The sequence below is a fragment of the Lipotes vexillifer genome, unplaced genomic scaffold (assembly GCF_000442215.2).
Source record: "Lipotes vexillifer unplaced genomic scaffold, Lipotes_vexillifer_v1.1 scaffold548, whole genome shotgun sequence".
NCBI lineage: Eukaryota > Metazoa > Chordata > Mammalia > Artiodactyla > Lipotidae > Lipotes > Lipotes vexillifer.
Window position 1 is genome coordinate 926438 of NW_006789826.1, and position 21588 is coordinate 948025.

The 21588-nt window shown below is 34.9% G+C and overlaps 1 protein-coding gene across 1 annotated transcript in view; it reads left to right on the plus strand.

Moving 5' to 3' along the window:
• CDK13 (cyclin dependent kinase 13) overlaps positions 1–21588 on the plus strand; it is a 114750-nt gene that overhangs the window by 54659 nt on the left and 38503 nt on the right. The window contains exons 7-8 of the mRNA XM_007462849.1: positions 17616–17805; positions 19232–19288. Coding sequence (XP_007462911.1) covers positions 17616–17805; positions 19232–19288 — 247 coding nt within the window. The remainder of the gene's footprint in view (positions 1–17615; positions 17806–19231; positions 19289–21588) is intronic.

Sequence of the window (21588 nt, forward strand, 5' to 3'; positions counted from 1 at the left end):
TTCTCACTGTGGAGCGCGGGCTCTAGGCACACGGGTTTCAGTAGTTGTGGCGCGTGGGCTCAGTAGTTGTGGCTCGTGGGGTCTAGAGCGCAGGCTCAGTAGTTGTGGCACATGGTCTTAGTTGCTCCACGGTATGTGGGATCTTCCCAGGCCAGGGATCGAACCTGTGTCCCCTGCATTGGCAGGCGGATTCTTAACCACTGCACCACCAGGGAAGCCCTGTGGATACATTCTTAAAAGTGGAGTTGTTAGGTTAAATGATACAATTCTTTTTTATGTTACTAATTATAGCCCAATTAACTTATAAGAAAGCTCATACCAGTTTACATACTCATTACAATTTTGTGTGAATGGCTAGTTTATTGAATCAAAGTACATTATTGATTTTACAGTTTTTGTCCAACTCATAAGAGAAATTAATACTTTTTTTATTATTACTTGTGAGGTTAAATATTTTTTTCATGTTTTTTCCATTTCTTCTGTGAAGTGCCTCTTCCTTTGGCATTTTCTTACCAACTGGAGAGATTTATTAAAATACGGATATTAATGCTTCATGTGTTTCACATATCATAGATAATTTTTCTCCTTTCTGTTGCTTGCCCTTTTTCTATGTTCTTTGTTAATTTAAATCTTGTATATGGTCATTCTGTCAGTTTTGGGGCTTTTTGAGGGAAAGTGGTTTGTCTGATGCTTAGCCTTTTGGAAAATTACAAGAATGTTTTTCTGTATTTTTTTCAACTTCTAGTTCAGAAATTTTAGATATTTAAATTGTTTTTATTTTATTCTCTTATGCTGTCTTTAATCAAGTTCCCATATGTTCTGGGGTCTCCAGTTTTACTGATCCTTTTGCATGTCCTCCTGCCATATCACTTTGTTTCAATTATTGCAACCTTATATTACCTTTTAATTTCTGTAGGTAAGGGTCTCCTCTCTTCTCCCCCGTTAAGAGAAGATCTTGCGTATTTTCATGCATTTAGATGGATATGAGCTGTGAAAACTTATCAGTGGAGATTTGATTGGAATTACATTGAGGTTTATTTGGAGAAGGGCAAGGATTTTTTAAAAAAACTTTGTCAGTGTATAGACCATAGATGGGTATATTTATGTAATGCTTGAGAGTGAAAATTGGTATAACTTGCAGAGAGTGTTTAAGGGCATGGTAGGGTATGTGGCACATACTAAATGCTCTGTATGTAATTGACATTGATATTATAATTATTATTTCTTAGAAGGTAATGTCTTGTAAATTAGCAATTCCATTTTTAGAAGCATATAAGAAAGTAATCATGACTTTACATAGATGTAGCTATGAGACTTCTTCATAGCATTGCTTATAGTAGCAAAATGTTAGAAGCAACTTAACCATCTAACAATAAAGAATTATTAAACAGAATTATAGCATGTTATTACTGTGGAATACCATATAGCTATTAAAATTATGTAAAAGTTAAATGATAATAAGGAAAATTGTTTACCCTCTATATTATGAACTGAAAAAAGTTTAGAAAGGAATATATAAAGTTTATTCCAATTTTTGTTTTACAGATAGATATATTCTGGAAGTACTAGGAAACCTGTTGGGGTGATAGATGTGTTCAGTATCTTAATTGTAGCCACAGTCTCACAAGTGTATACCTGTGTGAAAACTATTTAAAGTATACCTTCTGAATATGTGCAATTTATTATTGTTGACTAATATATCAAATCTGTAAAAAAAAATTTTGTTCTTTAAAATGTAATAAACTTAAGGAAAACTGTTGAGCTTATTGCTTCAAGAAGTAAAACCATTAGGGTATATACATATATACAGAGAGATTGATTTTAAGGAATTGGGTCACATGATTGTAGAGGCTGACAAGTCTGTCATTTGTAAGGCCTACTGGCAAGTTGGAAATTCTGGCAGGAGTTGATGTTGCAGTCTTGAGTTCAAAGGCAGTGGAGCAGAATTCCTTCTTCTGTAAGTGACCTCAGTCCTTTCTCTTAAGACTTCAAATGATTGGATGAAGCCCACCCACATTTGAGCTCTCCTCAAAGTCTACTGATTTAAATGTTAATTAAATCTAAAAATACCTTTACACAACATCTAGACTGGTTTTGACCAATCATCTGGGTACTATAGTGTAGCTGAGTTGACACATAAAATTAGCCATCTCACTTATATTAGAGTGATTTCAGCAGAGTAACAGAAAATCCAATTGGAATGGTTTAAACTGTGTGGAAGTCTCTTAGCTTTCATAGGAAGAGGTCCAGAGATTGGGCAGGCTTTAGGGTAAGTTGATTCAATGGCTTAAGGATGTCACCAAAGACCCAAGTTATGCTAGCCATACTGTCTGTTTCATTCTCACTTGTAGTATGGCTTGGAGAGGCAGTTGTTCATATCTGGTGAGAGACATCCTGGCTTCCCATGGCTCTTTGAAGATGTACTTATGCCTGCATATCTGTAAACCAGTCACCAGCAGGAGGGTTGCCAAGAACCTACTTAACATAAAATGTACCCAAATTAGAATACCATAAAAAGGAAAGAAACTAAGAAAAGTACCACTTTCAGAACTCAGGAGCTTAGCAAGAAAGAGATAGCTGAATTATACAGAGGTCGATTCATTGGCTTTACGTGACATCTGAAGACACTAGAGTGTTATGTAAGAAGATTGAGAAATACCTGCTCTGCTGAGCAAAGTAAAGGTCACACACATTTTGTTTTTTCATTTAAGTTAGTCTGTATCTGTAGGACAGGTGGGAATTGGCAGCCAAACATGCTGAGTCATAAAGGTAATGGAATTATTGACCATTTTTAATTTAGGATGTGGAAAGTTGCATTGATATCCTCTTTTTTTAATGTTCTGACTTTAGTGTTTATTTTAGTGAACGTAATACTTTACTGACTTGTCTTCCATTATTGGACTTGTTAATAGGGTTTAAGTTCATTTCACTCCTAGGTTTTCAGGTACCAGACTTCCGATTTGGGGATTTGGGGTCATTTTAGTGTATAAAGGGATTTTCTAATAACAACTGTTATACACTCATAAGATCTGTCCATTTTTACAGATACTTGGGGTAGTAACAGGAATTGAATGATTTTTGTACTTCAGAAAGCTTTTTTGTTATTTGTCTCTGGCTTTAACATGAGTTTTCTAAAAAGGAATTGGAATTTTACATTATGTTCTAGATTTAATATAACTTGAAAAACTCAGCTTCATGAATATAGCTTGATATTGGCCCTACTTTGGGGTAGATATTGTATTGGTCATGTTTTGGTGTCTGCTACCACCAATTTATCCTACTTCCTATTTACTTCATATAATAGCCTTGAGCTTTTTGTTTTTGTTTTTGAGGTTCCAGCTTTTTTCTCTTCTTAGTCCATGTAACTGTGGAACTGACTTCACTTCTAGCTCCCGAGATGCACGTCATTCAGGTCTGGCCAGTTAGAGCCTTACAGTCTTTCTGTCGCAAGGCTGAGACTTTTCCTGAGATCTCACGTATTGAGTGAGGTCCTCTTACTTCTGAGGTGTGAGCCTGAGAGCAAGAAGGGGCTATTGCTGCAGCAACCACCTTGAGCACCGCAACAAAGGGTAGTCCCCGCTCCCCGCAGCTAGAGAAAGCCCAAACGAAGACCCAACACAGCCAAAAAAAAAAAACCAATTAATTTCCCATTTCTCTTGCTACTTTGCCCAGCCCAGCCAGGGTTAACAGCCTGTTATATATCCTTCAAGACCGTTGTCTATGCACAAAAATGGAAATAGAAATAATAAAAATATATATTTAAGTATATAAACTCAGAGAGAGAGAGAGAGTCAGTCAGGCAGTCTGTCAAGCAGAGATACAGAGTCCAACAAAAACACAGTTTGGGGCTTCCCTGGTGGCGCAGTGGTTGAGAGTCCGCCTGCCGACGCAGGGGACACGGGTTCGTGCCCCGGTCCGGGAAGATCCCACATGCCACAGAGTGGCTGGGCCCGTGAGCCATGGCTGCTGAGCCTGCGCGTCCGGGGCCTGTGCTCTACAACGGGAGAGGCCACAACAGTGAGAGGCCTGCGTACCACAAAAAAAAAAAGAAAAAAACACAGTTTGATAGACCCACAGACAGGGACACAGAGAAAGAGAGATAAAGACAAGAGGCATATAAAGCCCCACAGAGAATCTGACAGGAACACACACACACACACACGCACGCACGCACACACACACACACACACATACACATACACACAACTTTCACTGTCTTAAAAATCCTGTGTTCTGCCTATTCATTGCCCACTCCCACCCCCAACTGCAGCAAACACTTGATTTTTTAACTCTCCATAGTTTTACCTTTTCCGGAATATCATCAAAGTTGGAAACATACAGTATGTAGCCTTTTCATATTTGCTTCTTTCACTTAGTAATATGCATTTAAGTTTGCTCTATGGATTTTCATGGCTTCATACCTAATTTCTTTTTAGTGCTGATCAATACTCCATTGTCTGGAATGTACCACAGTGTATTTATCCATTCACCTGCTGAGGGATATCTTGGTTGCTTCCAAGTTTTGACAATTATGAATAAAGCAGCTATAAACATTCATGTGGAAGTTTCGGTGTAAATATAAGTTTTCAGCCTCTTTGGGTAGATGTCAAGGAGTGTGATTGCTTCATTGTATGGTAAGAGTATGTTTGCTTTTGTAAGAAACTTCCAAACTGTCTTGAAAAGTGGCTGTATGATCTTGCATTCCCACAAGCAATGAATGCGAGTTTGTTTTTCCATATCCTCACCAGCATTTGGCATTGTCATTGTTATGGATTTTTTCATTCTGATAAGTATGTATGGTATCCCATGGTTGTTTTAATTTGCCATTCTCTATTGAAATATGATGTTGATAATCTTTTCATATACTTATTTGCCATCTGTGTCTTCTCTTTGGTGATGTATCTGTTCAGATCTTTTGGTCATTTTTTTAATTGGGCTTTTTGTTTTCTTATTGTTGAGTTTTAGGGTTTCTTTGTATATGTTGTATACGAGTCCTTTATCAGATGTGTTTTATAAGATTTTCTCCAGTCTGGCTTGTCTTTTTGTTCTCTTAATGGTGTCTTTTGCAGAGCTGAAGTTTTTAATTTTAATCAACTCCATCTTCTTTCACAAGCACACCATTTCTTTTTTCCAGATTGTGATTTTGGTGTCATTGTCAAGCCCAAGATCACCTGGGTTTTCTTCCTTGTTATCTTCCAGGAGTTTTTTAGTTTTGCATTTTGCCCTTAGGTCTATGATCCATTTTGAGTTAATTTTTGTGACGTGTGTAAGGTCTGTATCTAGATTTGAATTTTTTTTTTCCTGGCATGTCTGTGTCCGCTTGTTAAGCAGCATTTGTTGAAGTCTTTCCCTTTCGTACCACAGTGCCTTTGCTCTGTTGTTGAAGATCAGTTGTCTGGTTTTGGTATTAAGAGTAATGCTGGCCTTATAGAATGAGTTAGGAAGTAGTCTTGTCTCTTTGTATTTTCTGGAAGAGATTGTAGAGAACTGGTACAATTTCTTCCTTAAATGTCTGGTGGAATTCACCAGTAAAGCCATCTGGGCCTGGTGCTTTCTGTTTTGGAATGCTATTATTGATTCATTTTCTTTAATAGATTTGGGCCTATTCAGATTATCTATTTCTCATTGTGTGAGTTTTGGTAGATTGTGTCTTTCAAATTATTGGTTCATTTCATCTAGAATATAAAATTTATTGGCATAGAGCTGTTCATATATTCCTTTACTATGCTTTTAATGCTTTGGGGAGCAATAGTGATGTCCCATCCTTCATTTCTGTTATTAGTAATTTTTTCCTTAGTTAACCTGGCTAGAGGCTTACCAATTATATTGTTCTTCTCAGAGAATCAGTTTTCGGTTTCACTGACTTCTTTCTCTTGATTTCCCATTTTCAATATCTCTGACTTCTGTTCCAATTTTTATTATTCTCCTGCTTACTTTGCTGTTTTTCTGGTTTCCTAAAGTGGACACGTAGGTTATTGATTTTAGGTCTTCTTTTCTAATACGTGTATTCAGTGCTGTAATTTTCCCCTAAGCAATAGTTTTGCTGTATCCCACATACTTTGGTAAATTGTGTTTTTATTTTTATGTACTTCAGTATATTTAAAAATTTATTTTAGACTTCTTGTTTAACCCACGTGTTATTTAGAAAAAAATTTAAAAAGTATTTTGCAGTTTTCCAGCTATATTTCTGTTACTGATTTCTAGTTTAATTCCATTAGCATACTTTGTATGATTTCTGTTCTTTTAAATTTGTTAGGTGTGTTTTATGCCTGTAACTGTGGTCTGTCTCGGTGAATGTTTCATGGGAAGTTGAGAAGATGTATTCTGCTGTTGTTGAAATATTAATATAGATATAAATTAGATCCAGTTGATTGATGGTGCTGTATGTTCTCACTGGTTTCTTCTTATTGCATCTGTCAATTAATGTTAGAGGGGTCTTGAAGTCTCCAACTGTAATAGTGGAGACTCCGTTTTTAGACGTATACACATTAAAGCTTGTTATGACTTCTTGGAGAATCGACTCCTTTATCATTATGTAATGCTCCTCTTTATTCCTGATAACTTCTTTTGCTCTTAAGTCTGCTTTGTCTGAAATTTAATATAGTTACTCCTGCTTTCTTTTGCTTAGTATTACTCTGTCTTTATATTGAAAGTGGATTTCTTGTAGGCATCATACAATTGGGTCTTTTTTTCTTTTCCTTTTTAATTCACTCTAACATTCTGTGTGTTTTAATTGGTGTATTTTAGACTGTTGGCATTTAAAGTACTTGTCGATATAGTTGGATTATTATCTACTCTATTTGTTATATTTTCTGTTAGTTGCCCTTGCTTGTTTTCCTTCTACTCTTTTTCTGCCTTCTTTTGTCTTAGTCTTTTTATATGACTCTATTTCTTATCTTTTCTGAGCATATCAACTATTCTTCTTTTAAAATTTTTATTTAGTTGTTGCCCTTCTGTTTGCAATATACATTTACAATTTGTCCAAGTCCTCTTTAAAATATCATTTACTACTTTTGGGCTTCCCTGGTGGCACAGTGGTGAAGAATCCACCTGCTAGTACAGGGGATGTGGATTTGAGCCCTGGTCTGGGAAGATCCCACATGCCACAGAGCAACTAAGCCCATGCGCCACAACTACTGAGCCTGCTCTCTAGAGCCCACAAGCCACAACTACTGAGCCCGTGTGCCACAACTAGTGAAGCCTGTGCGCCTAGAGCCCCTGCTCCGCAACAAGAGAAGACACTGCAATGAGAATCCTGTGCACCACAATGAAGAGTAGCCCCCACTCGCCACAACTAGAGAAAGCCCATGCACAACAGTGAAGACCCAGCACGGCCAGAAATAAAATAAATAAAATAAATTTAAAATAAATAAATAGGGCTTCCCTGGTAACACAGTGATTGAGAGTCTGCCTGCCAGTGCAGGGGACACGGGTTCGTGCCCCAGTCCGGGAAGATCCCACATGCCATGGAGCGGCTGGGCCCGTGAGCCATGGCCGCTGAGCCTGCGCGTCCGGAGCCTGTGCTACGCAATGGGAGAGGCCACAACAGTGAGAAGCCCGCGTACCACAAAAAAATAAAAAATAAAAATAAAATAAAATAAATAAATAAAATAACATTATAATACTTTAGGTTGTATAGGTACTTCATAACAGAGTATTTCCATTTCCTCCATCCCATCCCTTATAACATTGGTTTTCATTTTACTTATCCACAAGCTATACTCAGCGAATGCATTTTTGCTATTATTATTTTGAACAGACTGTTAACTGTTTGGTCAATCAATAAGAAAAATAAAGATTTTATTTTACCTTCATTTAAGTTGGTAGGTTTTTTCTTTCAACACTTTAAATATTTCATTTCACTCTCTTCTTGCTTGTATGGTTTCCGAGGAGACATCCAGTATACATCTTATCTTTGCTATTGTAAAGGTAAGCTGTTTTTTTTCCTTCTGGCTTCTATCAAGATTTTCTTTTTGTCTTTGATTCTCAGTAGTTTGAATGTGATATACCTAGGTGTAGATGTTTTAATATTTATCCTCCTTTATATTCTTTAAGTTTCCTGGATCTGTGGTTTGATATTTATCATTTGGGGGAATTTCAATCATTAGTACTTTTAGTATTTTTTCTGTTCTCCCTCCCTCCCTCTCTCCCTCCCTCCTTCCCTTCCTTCCTTTCTTCCTTCCTCCCTTCCCCCTTTGATTCTAGTATTCCCATTTACATGTATGTTGTAATTGTCCTACATTTTGTATATTCTTTTTTTCTCTTTATTTTCCTTTGCATTTCAGCTTTTGGAAGTTCCTTTTGACATATCTTCAAGCTCACTGATTCTTTGCTCGTGTATGTCTGGTGCATTGATGAGCCCATCAAAGGCATTCTTTATTTCTGTTACAGTGTTTTTGATTTCTGTCATTTCCTTTTGGTTGTTTCTTAGAATTTCCATTTTTCTGCTTACAATACCCATCTGTTCTTGCATATTGTCTATTTTTTCCATTAGAGCCCTTAGAACATTAATCATAGTTACTTAAAAATTCCTGGTTTGATAATTCCAATTTCTCTTCTATATCTGAATCTCCCTGATGCTTGCTTTTTCTCTTCAGACTATGTTTTAGCATGCCTACTTGTAATTTTTCATTGAAAGGCAGATAAGAGGTATTGGATAAAAATAAACTGAGATAAATCGGCCTTTAGTGTAAGGTTTTATGTTTATCTGGCTAGCAGTTAGGTTGTGTTTATTGTTTGCTGAAGCTGTGTCAGAGGCTAAGGTTTCCTCCCCTGTTGTCTTTTGGTTTCTCTGGAGACTTCTTAAATAAGGTCTGAGATATGCAGTTCTTTCAGATGTTGTACCTTGTTATTATATATGATTGTAAGTTATGGGGGCAGGGGAAGTGTTCTGCAGTCCTGTGATTTGGTCTCAGTTTTTTAGTGAGCCTATATCCTTCAGACATGTTTATCAGTTTTCTTGTTTCTTTTCCCTCTGAAGTGAGACAGGAATGCTAAAAGGTGCTGGAGTTCAGTATTTCTTTCCCCTAAGTCAAAGGCTAGAGTGTTCTGGAGTTGGATATTTCCTCTTTGCCAGGCTGATAAGGCTCTTATTGAACCCCAGTTGGTTAGGCTCTGGTAAAATAGTTTCTCTTGAGGGCAGACCTTGTTAAAGAACAGAATGCTTTGGGTGTATTTCATCCTGACTGTTTTTCCTCTCCCCTTGCTGGAAGAACAACTTGATTTATCTCCGATCTTCAGTGTGATAAGCTGGTAGGGTTCATGGTGATAAAACTCACAGAAGGTGGTGGTGGGGGCTTCCCTAAGACTGGAACTCCTGGAGTTTTTAACTCTTAAACTTGTTCACACTGAGCCTCTAGCAATTTGTCAATTACAGTTTAGGCTTTCCTACCAAGGTAATGGTTCTTGTGGAGGCTTCTGCTTCTGGGCCTCTGCTCTGGTGAACTGGTGATTCTCTGTATCTGCCTGTCTCTCTCACCAATTTTGGGAGCAGCGCTTTGCTCTGTGACCTCAGTCTCTGATGGATCTAAGAAGAACTGTTGATTTTTAGTTTGTTTTGCTGTTTTCTCATTGTGAGGATGGGTGTGGCGACTTCCAAACTCCTTACTCTTGGCCGAGAAACCATAAGTCCTCTGTGCTAATTGTGGTGTTTTTTTTTTTTAATTCTGTATTTTACTTTCCTTATTAAGGAATACAACACATCTCTAGGTGATAAAACTTTCTTTTATCTAGCTGCATAATATGACATGGTATGGATATACTGGGCTTCTTCAACCATTCTCCCTTGATGGGCACTCAATTTTCCCCATCTTTTTTCCATTACAAACAATACTGCTAGAAATGTGCTTATACATGTATACTTGCATACTGGTGCTGATATTTCCTTAGGTTACTTCCAAAAGTGAGATATTCAAGTCAAGGGATATTTTCTTTTGTCAGCATACTTTGCCGAAGAATTGTAGCAGTGTATGAGTTTCCTTTCATTTGGACATCACTGGATATTGCCAATCTGATAGGTGAAAATGGTTTCTCATTGTTTCTTTGATTAGTACTTTCCTGATTACTAGTGAGGTCTGAAGCATCTTACATATGTTTACAATTTTGATTTCCTTTGTGCATCTTTATTTGTGATATTGCCATTTCTTTCATTTGGGTTATTTGTTTTTTCCTTATAAATTGGTATATTAGGCACAGTTGTTAATATATTTAAAAAATATTATTTGTGCTCCTTGTAGAAAAGTCAGAAAATGGCAGCATAAGAAGAAAGTAAAAATCACCCATCTGCTCACACAGAGATAAACTGCTCTTAGAATTTTGATATTGGACATTTTTCTAAGCATATGTATGTATATAAATTCTTACCAAAGTGAAATTTTACTTGGCATGCTATATAAAAAATATTATTACATATGATTTTATTAATGTTTAAATACAATGTAGGAAAAAATATCAAGCAATAGAAAAAACTTTTTGAAATGCAGGTCATGACCTACTAAACTGATTTCATGACCCACAGTTTGAAAACATTGCTTAAAACTACGTAAATATACAACCTCGATAGAAATAAAAACCAAATTAAAAATATGAGAATAATAAATGTATCCCTTATTTCAGCATAATTTGAATGCCTTCTAAAATTTTCATTTATTTAGTTTTGTTTCAGACATTTAAAAAATTCAGTATTACTGAAATGTTCAAACATACTTAAAAGAAGATGGTAGAAGATGGTATGATGAATCCCATTGTCCCCATCCCTCACATTCAGCAGTTATCACATTTTGCTAATCTTGTTTATTTCTCTCCCTCGACTTGTTTTTATTTTGCTGGGTTATTTTTGAGTGAATCCCATGCATTATATTGTAAACATAAATTCTTGATTATCTGCCTATAATCTATAATGAAGTTGCTATTATGTTAAAAAAGACAAGAAGGAGGCCTACCTAACAAAATTGGCAATTTTATAATATTATCTAACTGTCCGTATTTAAATTTATGTAGTTGTCTCAAAAATATTTTTAATAGTTGGCTTTCTTTGAATCAGGATGCAAACAAGAAATCTGCACATTGTATGTGGTTAATTATTATCTTAAGTCTGTTGTAATCTACAGTATCCACTCTTGCCTTTTAAAATGTTTACTCCTTTATTTATTGAAGAATAGACCACAATTTGGATTTGACAGATGCTTCCTTTTGGTGGCAGGTAGCTTGTTCTTCTAACCCTGATATTTCCTATAAATGGAAGTTAGATCTAGATGATTATTTAGATATAAGTTCATTTCTTTGGCAATTGTACTTCAGAGGTGATGCTGGAAGCTATTATCTCTTACAGTTTCTCTGGGCAGGAATTTGGGAGCATCTTGGCTGGGCGGTTTTGGCTTGGATTCTCTCATGAGATTGCAGTGAGATGTTGACTGGAGCTGTAGTCACTAGAAGGTGTAACTAGGGTTGGGAGAATCTACTCCAGGGTGGCTCCCTCACATCGCTAGCAAGCTGTCGTTTCACTGTTGAGGGGAGGTCTCAGTTCTTCTTAGCACGGGCCTTTCAAAAGTGTTGCTTGACTATTCTGACAGCTTGGTGGCTGGCTTCTCTCGCGGTAAATGATCCAGGAAAATAAGATGCAAGCTGCAATATCTTTATGACCTAGCCTTGGTGGTCAGTGACATTACCACGTCTTCAATATTCTGTTGGTCACACAGGCCATCCTTGAATGGACGGCATGGATACCAGCAGATGAAAATTACTGGGGTCACCTTAGAGGCTGGCTACTGTAAATGATTTTAATTTAAAATTAAAAGTGCAGGATTTATAAATTTTTGATCCTATACTTGTGTTTTTTTTAATACTAAAAACCTTGGTTCCTAAGAAATTAGCATTGTCCTACAATATACATATAATAATTTCAAGATAACAATGTTAATGTTAATTACTAAGAAGACTACTGAATGCAGTTTAAGATTTCTTACTGGTTCTTTTTGTCCTTAGCATATGCCCCACTAGGGATAATATAGTCAGAATACCATAATCAGTTAATGTTAATATAGATGGTTTGATACACATGTAGGTTCATCTGTTTCTAATTTTTCAGGTACTGTTTTTCTAACCTTTTCAGTGTGATGATGTGTAGTTAATCATGTGAAACATTTACATGGTTCCAAACTCAAAACTGTAAAGCAGGGCACATTCAGAGTAGTCTCATTTTCATTCCTTTTTCCAGTTGTCTCCCTTACCTAGGGACAACCTTTTTTTTTTTAAGTGTTTAGTTCATCCTTACAGTTTTTCTTTGCTACATATTCACCCTCCCCCTTTTATATAAAAGATGTCATATTAATAACTGCTCTACTGTTCCTGGTTCTTTTCATTTAATTATATATACTGAAAATTACTCCGTATCAGTAGATAGATATGGCTACACAGTACTCTGCTGTGTGGATGTATCATAGTTTATTCCTTTAGTCTCCCACTGATAGATGCTTGCATTGTTTCCAGTCTTTTGCTATTAGAAATAATGCTGCTTTGAATAGCTCTCTGCCTACACCATCTTGTATTTTTGTCAGTGAATTGTTGGGACAGGCCCCTAGAATTGGGCTGGTTAGGTCAAAGAGAAATGGAAATGCTAAATATGATTAAGCTAGCTAGATATTGCCAAATTCCTAGCAGTGTATGAGAGTGTTCCTTACAGCTTTGCCATTAGAGTCTGGTGTCATACATTTGAGTTGTTGTTAATTTGTTATTGTGGTGAAGTTTTAGCTTGAGAAATATATTTTTATTATGAGCAAGGCTAAGCGACTTTCCATTGGTTTAAGAGCAGTTGGCTACTGCGTGTGTGTGTGTGTGTGTGTGTGTGTGTGTGTGTGTGTGTGGTGTGTGGTGTGTGGTCTGGGTTATCTCTCTGTCTTTTGCACACTTTTCTGTGCAGTTATTAATCTTTTTCTTTTCAATTCAGAGAGGCTTTTTTAGTGGGTATAAGTAATTTATCTGGAATAAGTTGCTAATGGTTTTTTGCCAGTTTGCTATATTTTTCTAAATTTGCTTACAGTGTTTTCAGCCACTCAGTAGATTTTTGTTTTTACATAGTCACATTATCAGTCTTTTCCCCCTTTTCCCCTGTTGCATCTTGGTTTGATTCCTAGTTAGGAAAGTTTTCCCCATTCTGAGGTTATTAAGGAATTCATGTTTAAAAAAAATGCTTTCATGGTTTTATTTTTTATATTTAGAACTGGTTCATTTGCTTTTTATGCTGGTATATATGTTGTGAGGAACAGACCAGTTTTAACTATTTCTATCTGGCTATTCACGTTGTCCCAATATTGCTGATTTATAATAAGTTGATCTTTTCTCCCACTGAGTTGATATGATGCCATCTTTATCATTTACTAAAGTTCCATATATACTTGGGTGTAATTCTGTTTTATTTCATGTTCCTTTCGCAGTATCACACTTTTTAATTACAGGAATTCACTATTCTGTCTTAAATTGTCTAGGCTGGTAGAACCTAGTGCCCACCCCACCTTTCTCTTTCAGATATTTTCATTGCTATTCTTACTTAGTTATTTTCCTGTGTGGATATAACGTCAGCTTATCTAATTGTAGGAAGAAAACAAGGTATTTTTAAAAATAGAGCTTTGTTTAATTTATAAATTACTTAGGGAAAATCTTTATCATGTTGAGCCTTCCTAAGAATGTATCCATTTTTTTCATTTATAGTTTTTTGCCTTTTAAAAGTGTTTTGTAATTTATCTCTGAAGTATTTTGCACATTTCTTAAATTAAAAAAAATTTATTTATTATAAATGGGACCTCCATTTTTTTCTTTTAACTGGTAGCTATGTTAATGACTACTGTATGGTTTTTTTTTAGATGTTTTTTAAAATTTTTATTTTATTATTTATTTTATTTTTGGCTGTGTTGGGTCTTCATTGCTGCGCGCGGGCTCTTTAGTTGCAGAGAGCAGGTGCTACTCTTCGTTGAGGTGTGCAGGTTTCTCATTGCAGCGGCTTCTCTTGTTGTGGAGCACAGGCTCTAGGCACGGGGGCTTCAGTAGTTGTGGCTTGCAGGCTCTAGAGCGCAGGCTCAGTAGTTGTGGTGCACAGACTTAGTTGCTCCATGGCATGTGGGATCTTCCCGGACCAGGGCTCGAACCCGTGTCCCCTGCATTGGCAGGCGGGTTCTTAACCACTGCGCCACCAGGGAAGCCCAGTGACTACTTATGTTTTATTTCTGCTGTTTTTCTAAATTGTGTCACTGTTTTTAACAGTTTTTTAATTTGAATATATATGTCCTTTCAGAGAACAAACATTCAGGTCATCTGCATACAGAGATAGTTTTAGCTCTTCTGTTTCAATTCTTACTCTAATTCAGTACTGTCTAATAGAAACAGAATGCAAGACATTATATTTTAATTTAAAATAATCGGTTAGTCTCATTTTTGAAAGCTCTGTTCATTTTAATAATATTTTTATTTAACCCAATATATCAATAGATTATTCCAGTATGTAACCAATATAACAAATTATCAAGATATTTTATTTTTTTTAGTTGTTGTAGTAAGTTTTTGAAATCCCATGTACATTTTACACTTCAGGCATATTTGGACTAGCCACATTTCAAGTGTTCAGTTGCCACACGTAGCTAGTAGCAGTTGTATTGGGCTGTGCTACTCTGGATACTCTGTGTGTAACTGTGTTACTTAATAACATCAAAGATAGTGAGATAGATGGATCAAATACACAATCTTTGTTAATCTACTTTGAACTCAATATCATCAATATATTTCCATATCAATATTGTACTTCTACGGTGTTTTTCAAAGTGCATGGTATGATATAGGTGAACCATAATAACCCATTTGTTTGTTTATTTGGTTTGTTTTTTTTGCTTAATGTTTTTAGGTATTTTATTATTATATTGGTTTTAGTGAACATGCCTATAGATAAATCTTTCCTATCTTTTATCTCCTTGTGCTAAATATCTATAAAAGCCCTTGCTATGTAAAAGGGTACATGATTGTTAAAGCTTTGGGTGCATGTTGCCAAATTATATTTTGTAAATATACCAGTTTACTACTGGCACTATATATTAGTGTCTGTGTATCTTGCACCTTTGTTAATACCGTGTAGTTTTTCTTTTGAAATATTTTCCCTTTAGTTAAAAGTGGTATATTGTTTGATTTGTATATTTTGATTAATAGTGAGATTAAGTATATAGGCATTTTTTGTGTATTGACAGTTAATTTCGTTTTTCATTTTCTCTTGTAGTACTGGTCCTTTTTTGGTACTGATTTGTAAGACTTCGTTTTTTGTTTGTTTGTTTTTGCGGTACGCGGGCCTCTCACTGTTGTGGCCTCTCCCATTGCGGAGCACAGGCTCTGGATGCACAGGCTCAGCGGCCATGGGCCACGGGCCCAGCCGCTCCACGACATGTGGGATCCTCCCGGACTGGGGCACGAACCCTCATCCCCTGCATCGGCAGGCGGACTCTCAACCACTGCGCCAGCAGGGAAGCCCCAAGACTGTGTTTTATATTAAGAAAATTAATCTGTTATGTTGCAAATAGGTTTCTTCAGCTTGTCATTTATTTGCCTTTTACCTCTATTTCATATTTATTTCTTACATATGTGTTTCTAAATTTTTATTTAGTGAAATTTGTCAGTTTTTTAATAGGTTTGTTTTTGGTATAATTCCCAATCTGCCTTTGGGGTTACACATTTGTCCCAGTACTATTCTGCCTCTTTTTTTCCTTCACTGATTTAAAATGGCTGTTTTCATAGTTAGTAGATACATATTTGGGATTTTTTTTTCTGATATATATTATATGCATTTTTCTGTCTGTCCCAATAGTACAGTAGGTCATATTAATTTCTGGTAGGGCAAATGTTTATTTTCAGAAACGTTTTGGTTGATACTCTGGTTTTGTTTTCTTCAAGGTGAACTTTAGAATTAGTTTCTCAAGTGTTCTTTCAGCAAAAGAAATAACAAATCATTGGTCCTTTTACTGAAATTGCATTAAAATACAGAATTTTACAATTTGGTGAATCCTTAATAAATTTGTGTAATTGTTAAAGTTTATTCCTAGTTGTTTGTAGTATTTTTTTTCTATTGCAGAGTCATTTAAATTTTACTTTCTAATTGTTTCTAATTTTAATTTCTAATTGTTGCTGGCATATAGAAAGTCTTTTTTTGTGTATGATTTGTTTTTCTAACGCAGCTACTTTTTTTTAATTCTTTTGGATCTTTTAGAATCGTCATCTTATCTACCAATAATCATGTTTTTGTCACTTTCAGTTTTTATACTTTGTTTTTAATTTTACTTACTAACTTCTAGGATAGTTAGTAATAATGAACATTCTTGTCTTGTGTACAGCATCTGACATTTTACTATTAAATATGACAATAGTTGTTGGTTTCAGAGAGGTACCATTATAAACTTTTAGGAAAGAATCTTTCTGTTTACTGTGAAATCTTTCCTCTGTTCTGTTTTTTTTTTTTTTTGTGGCCGTGCCACACAGCTTGCAGGATCCCTGGACCAGGGATCAAACCTGGGCCCCGCCGTGAAAGCGCTGTGTCCTAACCACTGGACCGTCCGGGAATTCCCTTTGCTCTGTTTTTAATCACGAAATGATCATGAACTTTCTTCAGATGCCTTTTTTTGGCATATTGATAACTTTTTTACTTTGAAAGATAGATGTATTGAATTTTATTAGCTTTTCCATTCTTGAATTGATAAATTAAACTGCCTGATTGAGATATTTGTAGATATAGCTTTAGATTCAATTTGTGCAGGTTTCATTTAGGAATTTTGAATCTATCGTATGTATGTTGTGTATGTGCTATGTGCTGTTTTAGGTTTTAGTAGCAGGATTAATAAGCTGGTATTATAAAACAAAGTTGTAATTTGTATGCTTTCAAATGTTCTGGAGCTGTATAAAAGAACTAAATTATACGTTTATTGAAAACTTAATAGAAGTCATCTAAAGCCCGACTGGGCCCAGACTTTTTTTTTTTTATTAAAAGTAATTCTTAGGGCTTCCCTGGTGGCGCAGTGGTTGAGAGTCCGCCTGCTGATGCAGGGGACACGGGTTCGTGCCCTGGTCTGGGAAGATCCCATATGCTGCGGAGCGGCTGGGCCCGTGAGCCATGGCCGCTGAGCCTGCGCATCCGGAGCCTGTGCTCCGCAACGGGAGAGGCCACAGCAGTGAGAGGCCTGTGTACCGCAAAAAAAAAAAAAAAAAAAAAGTAATTCTTATAACATCTTTAAATTTTCTTTGATGAACTATACTGATTTTATTCAGCTTCTGCTGAGAGACAATTTGTTCAATATGTAAAACAGCTAAGAATTTATTTTACATCAATCATACCCAGAAACTATGCAGTGTGGAAATTAGCAGTGTTGATTTTATATCATAGCAGTTTTCTTTGGGAGAAGAAAACTGGCTAGATATTTCCTTGGGATGGTATTGATATTAAATTCAGAGAGAAAAGGATGAACATTATTAAATGACAGAAGTAGCAGTTCTTTTCAAGGATTAGTTTTCTCCCCAGCATTTTATTTTTAAAAAATTCTGAGCCTATAGAAAAGTTGTAAGAAAAAAATCTTTAATGTATTAATTGTTGTTCTTAGGTGCATTTTATCTGGTGTTTGAATATATGGACCATGATCTGATGGGACTACTGGAATCAGGCTTGGTTCATTTTAATGAAAATCACATAAAGTCATTCATGAGACAGCTCATGGAAGGTCTGGATTATTGTCATAAGAAGAACTTTTTGCATCGAGATATTAAGTGTTCAAATATTCTTCTAAATAATAGGTATGATATGAGTTTGATATATATGTTTAAAATGAGTTATATAATATATACCTTGATTCTGTTAAAAAGATTTAAAATTTAGGTTTTTATTGCTCAGACTATTTTAACAAAATCAGTATTACAGCTTGGGCTACGTCTGAAGTTGTGTTAAATATACTTTAGTTAATTAACTTTCAATAATAGTTTGTAATGTATGTAAAATAATACTTAGTTGACTTGTTGAAGTTCCATCCATCCCCTCAGTCCAAGCAATTTAATAGGATTAATTGGATCAAACCTCTAAAGAATTTTACAGTCCCTTTGACCTTATATAAATAGAGGTTTTTGAGTCATAAAGACCTGAGTTTGAATCCACATAATAGTTTGAATCAATATACTAGTATACATAAACCATATAGTAGTTTAAGTGACCTTGGGCAAACTACTTAACCACTGCTTTTCTTTTGTTGTTGTTGCTCAATAACAGCTGTCATACCTACATGGGGGGGGCGGGGGGAAGGGAAGTAATAAAGATTATAGGCACCCCACCCAACCAAAATACTTAGTTGACCCTCTCATTTGATATTCTTCCAAATAATGTGAATGGTTCTTCTAATAATTAATCATGTGATTTCAGTTTTAGGTTAAGAATAGGTTTTAGCATCTTTTTTAATTTGGAATTTTTTTAAAAAACAGTCATCACAGTTTTAAAGTGAACTTTTTTTGAAGTGTATACGCATGTACATACATACATACATACATACATACATATTCAAAGCTTATGTTAAATATTTCACTGACAGCATAACCTGAACTCTGATAATTCTCTTGTAATTGGTACTATTTGTTGGTTTAAGTGAGGCATGCCTGGTCCTGATTTTAGTTAGTAGAAAGTGTTCTATAGAGCACCATGCCACTCTAAGAACTGGAAAATTAAACGTAAATTTAAAATGATGTGATTCATTTCTTGCGCATTATTGGCTGGAATTGAACAAATAATTTGTCTTATTACTAAAGTAGTATGAATTACCTCATTTTGTTTTATTTTCATTGAAGTGTACTTTTCTAAATAGGAACTGAATAGTACTGAGAAACTGTTATATTAGTACTGTTATTACTATATATAACAGTATATAGTAATACACTATACTATAATAAATATATATAATATATATAATAAATATACTATATATATATCATAATAACATAACAACAGTACTAGTGTAATAGTAGCTGAAATTATCCAAAGAAAAGTACTAATTTTTGCCTTATATTGTTATGAGTTTATCTATTTGCCTTTTCCTGTAGAACCTTGGGTACTGCAGTATAATCGAATTTTCAGTTATATCACTGAATTTTTGGTTAGTTCTAGGAATAGAACATGAATGTGTAAGATCAATTCAGAGTAGACTAATATTTTTTGTTCATTTTATCTTACTTCCACCAGAGGGCAGATAAAACTTGCAGATTTTGGACTTGCTCGGTTGTATAGCTCAGAAGAAAGGTAAGAATATTTTCAAATGAATATTATAGACATTAGTGACCAGTTTTAGAAGCTATATTAAGAATACCATATTGATAGTTTATTTTGTAATAAAAGGGAAATTTTCTTTCCATGGTTAAATACATGAAATAATGAAGTTTTATACCATGTTGGGTTGACTATTTTAATTACAAAATTTTATACATTAAATCAATGTAAAAATAATAGATTTTTTCATACTTAGAGGTAAATGTAATTTCTTTTCAAATATGCCATTTTAAATGTTTCTTAAATGAACTTAGGAATTTTTAAATAAAATTCATGCTTAAATTTCTAATGCATGTCCAGACGTTAAGATGTTTGTAATTTTTGTGTTTAATGAAAAACCTTAGTAAATGCTTTTTATGTTACATGTTTAAACTTGTATATTTTGTTTTAATTATTATTTTGGACTTACTTAAAACTTTTTTTTTAACTGTAGTTATATCTATATATAGATGTGTGTTTGGTTTAAACTCCCTAGAACCTTTTATTTAAACAAACTATTGTGAGGAAGTTCAGTGTATAACTTCTTTGTGTGGAGCTTCTGTGGCTAAAGTTAGGGATTCGTATCCCACTTGGCTCATTTTGTGCCTGATGGTAGTGAAATTGATTTGTCTTATTAGGATTATTTTTAGAAGAATAATACGGAATTTCAAAATAAAGTATTTTTGTGAAGTAGGGAATTTTATATAAACTATGAAATTAACTGGGTTTAATATCTCCAAGTTTATTAGCCCATTCCTTTCTTGTCAGACAGCATTATTTCTTTATATATAATATATATACATATATGTATAAATTCCTTACAACAGTTCCATAATTTATTTAGTGTAATCATAATTGGATATAATAAAATACCAGTTAATTGGACTTCTTAGCAATAGTTATTTACGTTCACTGAATCTTTGCCAGTTTCTGGTTAGTTGAAAAAAAATCCCCGTTTTGAATTTTTTTTTAAGAGTGAAAAATTTGTTTTTTAATCTTGCAGCGCCTGTGACATAATTCTGAAAATTATTTTTAGTGTTTAGAGGTTTTTAAATGGTATGTTTTGGATACATTAGAGTTCTGTTAAACTCAGACTGTGGTATGGACAGCTTGTTATGGACAGGGCTCCAGTCCCCTATACCTACTTCAGCCAGAGCTTTTCGGCCTTTATTTAACTTACTAGCCAGAGCTTTTCGGCCTTTATTTAGCTTACTACACTTTTAATTAATATTTTATTTTAAGAAAAGGTTGTATGTTTTTGCTTGTTTGTTTGTTTGAAGTTGTTCTAGAGCTTAACAGCTCTAACCCTCATTTTGTGTTTGAGAAAACGGAGACCTAGAAAGGGTTGAGTGACTTGAAAGATCCAAAAATATTTGTTAGTATCATCAAGAGTGTATAGCTCAAAGTTTCCAACTCCCAATTATTTATTCTTTCCATTGTGTATAATAGTGCCTTTCGATAGAATTTGAAGGAAAAAAATAAATTGGTCCTTAAGTATACTTAACCCAAAACTTCACTTGAAGTATACTTTTTGATTGACTAAATTTCAATGACTATTCTTTAGGGGGAAATTCTTCTTAATTAAGGATTCTACCTGCTTAGCTGGTTAACTGAGATTTCACTGTAGTTTGGTTATCCTTTCTTAATAGAAGTACATGTCTGTCATACTTTGACTGTAAATCCCTTTCTTCTTGTTTTCGTGTTAGGTTTCAGTGGAGATGGAGAACAGCTAACTTACCATTTTCCATCTCATAGATTCTTTTTATGCAGATATTTGTTCACATTGGAATAGATATGTTCCAGAAGAACTGACTGTAGAGCTGAATTTTATATGTCAAAATCCATTTTCCCATTGATTTTTTTTTTTTTCTCTTTTAAAATGGAATATTGGGTTTCAATGGAGTGTCAGGGGTGTGGCGTGTTCACTGAACCTTGGTCCCCATTGCCTTGCTGAATTGATATAAGAATTTTGAACTTAAGGAAGTAGAAAATTTAAAATCCCATAACTTTGCATCTTCAGGTAATGTATACTGAAATTTTCTGCTTAATCAAATTTGTAAGTTAAAAACTTGGTATATCATTTTGTTTTATAAGCAAATATCCTTTCCTTCAGGGTTATGTATGTCTTTAAAACTACTCTTTTTCAGATTCAAATAATTCCAGTTTCTTTAAAATCAGAGAAGTAGGCTTAATTTAATGGAATGACTTTAAAATACACATACTGGGGCTTCCCTGGTGGCGCAGTGGTTGAGAGTCCGCCTGCCGATGCAGGGGATACGGGTTCGTGCCCCGTT